The sequence below is a fragment of the Lepidochelys kempii genome, chromosome 1, assembly GCF_965140285.1.
Source record: "Lepidochelys kempii isolate rLepKem1 chromosome 1, rLepKem1.hap1, whole genome shotgun sequence".
NCBI classification, from domain to species: Eukaryota; Metazoa; Chordata; order Testudines; family Cheloniidae; genus Lepidochelys; species Lepidochelys kempii.
In genome coordinates this window covers 1,065,919-1,069,812 of record NC_136380.1, presented here as the reverse complement: position 1 = coordinate 1,069,812, position 3,894 = coordinate 1,065,919, and the positions used below count along the sequence as shown (strand labels likewise).

The 3,894-nt window shown below is 50.1% G+C and overlaps 1 protein-coding gene across 1 annotated transcript; it reads right to left on the bottom strand.

Moving 5' to 3' along the window:
- Positions 1 to 2,398: 2,398 nt before the first annotated feature.
- LOC140911554 (olfactory receptor 52K2) lies at positions 2,399 to 3,346 on the bottom strand. Its single transcript, XM_073344883.1, has one exon. The coding sequence runs from the start codon at positions 3,344 to 3,346 to the stop codon at positions 2,399 to 2,401; it is 948 nt and encodes a 315-aa protein (XP_073200984.1).
- Positions 3,347 to 3,894: the final 548 nt, after the last annotated feature.

Here is a 3,894-nt window from a genome sequence, read left to right as displayed (position 1 = left end):
ATAATTTTTAAATATACACAAATGCACAGAGCAGCCAATTCCTCTGTGACTCAGCACAGAGCCCCAGAGTTCTCACTTCCCTTTGGGAAGGTCCCTTAATTATTGTTTTCTCATAACGCTGGATAAATAGCGCAGAAGCGCGGCCGGGGAAGAGAGACATTGGCGAGTGTGTCTCAGGTCACCGGCCTGTTTCCACTCAGATGCCACGTCTCCGCCCGAAGCTGAGCGAACCCCCCGGGGTTGCACAGAGCTGTGTTATAAACGGTGCGCACCCCAGTGTCGGCCCTCGGCGTGGGACGCTGCTGCAGATGCTGGGCTGAGAGCGGTGTGGGGCACGGCTACCGGAGGGGGATGCCCAGGGAAGACACTTCCCTCTCAGGATTCACAGGTACCCTCTCCTGCTGGGGAGCTCACCTGCTCGACAGACCCAATGCAACGTGGGCGTGAGGGTCAGAGAATAGGTCTGGGCTCCTTTCCGCTCTGCACAGCCCGTAAAAATGGCAGTTGTGGGGGGCTTGTCTCCTTCACCTTTGCTCTGCACTGCAGCATGCCCCGAACACAGCCCTGTTCCCACAAGCGCCGTGACAACCGCCCGTGGAATTGGAATGCTGACGTGAAACACGACCTCCTACGTGGAATCCAACCCCAATACATGTTTCATCCTTGCCACTTTATTAGTCTTTATTTTTCATATTCCATTCTATAAATACCACTGCACTGCCCCTCGGTACAAGGAGCATGAGCGAAGAGTTCAGGAAAAGCCCAGAGATATCAGGCTCCAGAGAGTTCATACAATCTAAGGGGAGTGAATAGGGTTAAAACATCTCCTCAAAGTGCAGTGGCAATCAAGCAAACAAACAGAATGTTGGGAATCATAAAGAAAGGGAGAGATTATAGGACAGAAAATATCATGTTGCCTCTATATTAATCCCCACACCTTGAATGCTGTGTGCAGAAAGGAACGGAGAAGGGCAACGGAAATGATTAGGGGTATGGGACAGCTTCATATGAGGAGAGATTAATAAGACTGGGACTTTTCAGCTTGGAAAAGAGACAACTAAGGGGGGATATGACAGAGGTCTCTCAAATCCTGAGAGGTATGGAGAAAGTAAACAAGTAAGATACCCGTAGATTGTCAGTAATGACTTCAGACACAAAGCTGATACATGCATAGAAACAGGATAATCATACTTGGCAAAAATGGCCGTATTCAGTCCTACAGCACCACACCAGGGTCTCCTCCCAGGACGCTGCTACAGCTTCTCGCCTCCGAAGGACAAGGAAATGTTATTTACGCCTTCTTATAACATACGAACTAGGGGTCACCCAATAGAATTAGTCTGAAGCAGATTTAAAACAAACAAAAGGAAGCATTTCCTCACAGTCAACCTGTGGAACTCTTTGCCACAGGGTGTTGTGAAGGCCAAAACTATAACATGGATCCAATAAGAACTAGATAACTTCATGGGGGATAGGTCAATCAATAGCTATTATCCAGGATTGGCAGGGACGGTGTCCCTAGCCTCTGTTTGCCAGAAGCTGGGAGTGGGTGACAGGGGATGGATCACTTGGTAATTCCCTGTTCTGTTCATTCCCTCTGCGGCACCTGGCATTGGCCACTGTCGGGAGACAGGACACTGGGTTAGATGGACCATTGGTCTGACCCAGTAGGGCCGTTCTGATGTTCTCATAGATACCCCAGATGTATCTGCCCCCCCAACTCCCGCTGTAACGCACTAGACCCCACTCCCCTCCCAGAGCTGAGATAGAACCCAGGAGTCCTGATGAGGTCTCTCTCTCTGCAGAGTAGTAACAAAGTAAGAATTATACATGAATATTTTAAACCTAACCAGTGTCCATTAAGTGACTTGGCACAAGATGTCTGAACATGTTAGTATCAGACCTGAGAGGGTCTAATATTTATTTAAGTTTCTTTCTTTTACATCAGAATTAGACACAGTGCTCCCGTCAGCTAATTGCTAAGTTATCTGCCAACAAACTAGAGTTTTCAAGACCTTAAGTTCCCCTTGGAATCCTGGTTAAAGTTGCCACCCCCAACAAAATCTGAAAATGCTCCCTTGTAGCTGTGGTGAGGGGAGGGAGGTGGAAATGTTCCAGCAAGTGACAGGGGGAGGGGAATAGAGGAGCAAGCGACAGAGGCAGGGCCTTGGGGGAAAGAGGCAAAGCAGGATCGGGCCTTGGCAGAAGAGGTGGGGTAAGGGTGGATACATAGACCTATTCCCCAGTTTGTCACACTGACACAGCACAGTAAGGTCAGGAAAGCATTTACTGCCTTTTTGACTGTCCGGCAAGTGATTCAGGGAAGAGGGCCCATCACCATGTCACCAGCCAGCTCTGCAGGAAGCTGGGTCTGAGAGCCAGAGCACCAGGAGAAAACTTAGGTTCCTTTAGGAGTAAGTAGCCGGAGCAACCTGTCCCGGATCTGTTTGGTCCTCACCCCGTAGATGATGGGGTGCAGCATGGGGGGCATTAGAAGGTACGCATTGGACATGAGAACATGGAAATGTACCGCCACATTGTCACCAAACCGGTGCATGAGGAAGGAGAAGACAACTGGGATGTAAGAGGTTAAAATGACAAATAGGTGGGAGCCGCAGGTCCCAAAAGTCTTGAGCCGGGCATCCTTTGTGGGTAGACTGAAGATGGCCCTGAGAATCTGGATATACGACACAGCAATAAAAAACACATCCAGACCTGTCACCAAGAATGCCACAGAGAGGCTGTAGTAATTACTGATGTGGGTGTCGGCACAGGCCAGCTTCACCACAGCCATGTGCTCGCAGTACGTGTTGGGGATGATGGTGGTTCTGCAATATGGCCACTGTCTTGTCAGAAAGGGATAGGGCAGTACGAGCATGCCACCACGCAGCACCACGGCCAGGCCAATCTTGCCCACCACAAAGTTTGTCAGGATGGTGGAATGTCTCAGGGGATGGCAGATGGCCACATAGCGGTCCAAAGCCATGGCCACTAGGATCCCAGAGTCCATCACTAAGAAGCTATGAATGAAGTACATCTGGGTGAGGCAGGCACTGAAATCGATCTCCCTGGAATTGAACCAGAAGATGCTCAGCATTTTGGGCAGGGTGGATGTAGACAGGACCAGGTCGCTGACAGCCAGCATGCAGAGGAAATAGTACATGGGCCCATGGAGGCTCGGCTCCGTCTTCACAATGACCAGGGTGGTGAAGTTCCCCAACATGGCTATGATATACATGGTGGAGAAGGGGATGGAGATCCAGACGTGGTCCATCTCCAGGCCAGGAATGCCCAGCAGGATGAAGGTGGAGGGGTTGGTGAAGTCGGTTGTGTTGGAATCAGACATGGAGTAGGGGAGAAGGTGTCCAACTCTGAGGCAGAACGGTGTCTCCTGCACGCACCATACGTTCCCCCAACTTCCTGTGTGTGCCCAGGGTCCAGGGTGATGGTCGCAGGACAAATGCCTGAGTGGAGAGAGAATGTTAGTTTGAGACACTACATGCACTACTGGGGGCTGTTCTCTTGGGGGAGCAGATCGGTCGCTCTTCACACACTGAAAAACGACATTTTCATTCGTCAGATAAATGAATTATGAACAACTGGCCCTACTAATGCCAATTCCATGGTTGATGGTGCTCCATGAGTCAATAATTCTACATGCCCTGTTGTGGGGACCCTTAATAGGCACCAGCAGGAAACACGAGAGTGGATACTGGTTATCCATCATTGTTCCTTAATGCAATGAAAGCCAGGCTACAGAGTCCATGCTGTTGGGAGTCCCCATGTTAGGGGGCTTATTCCTTCACCCACTTACTTCCCTGGTCCTTCTCCATGAACAGAGAGCAACAATACCCGAAGTCCAAAGGTGCAAACAATTCGATGTTTATTGGGGTG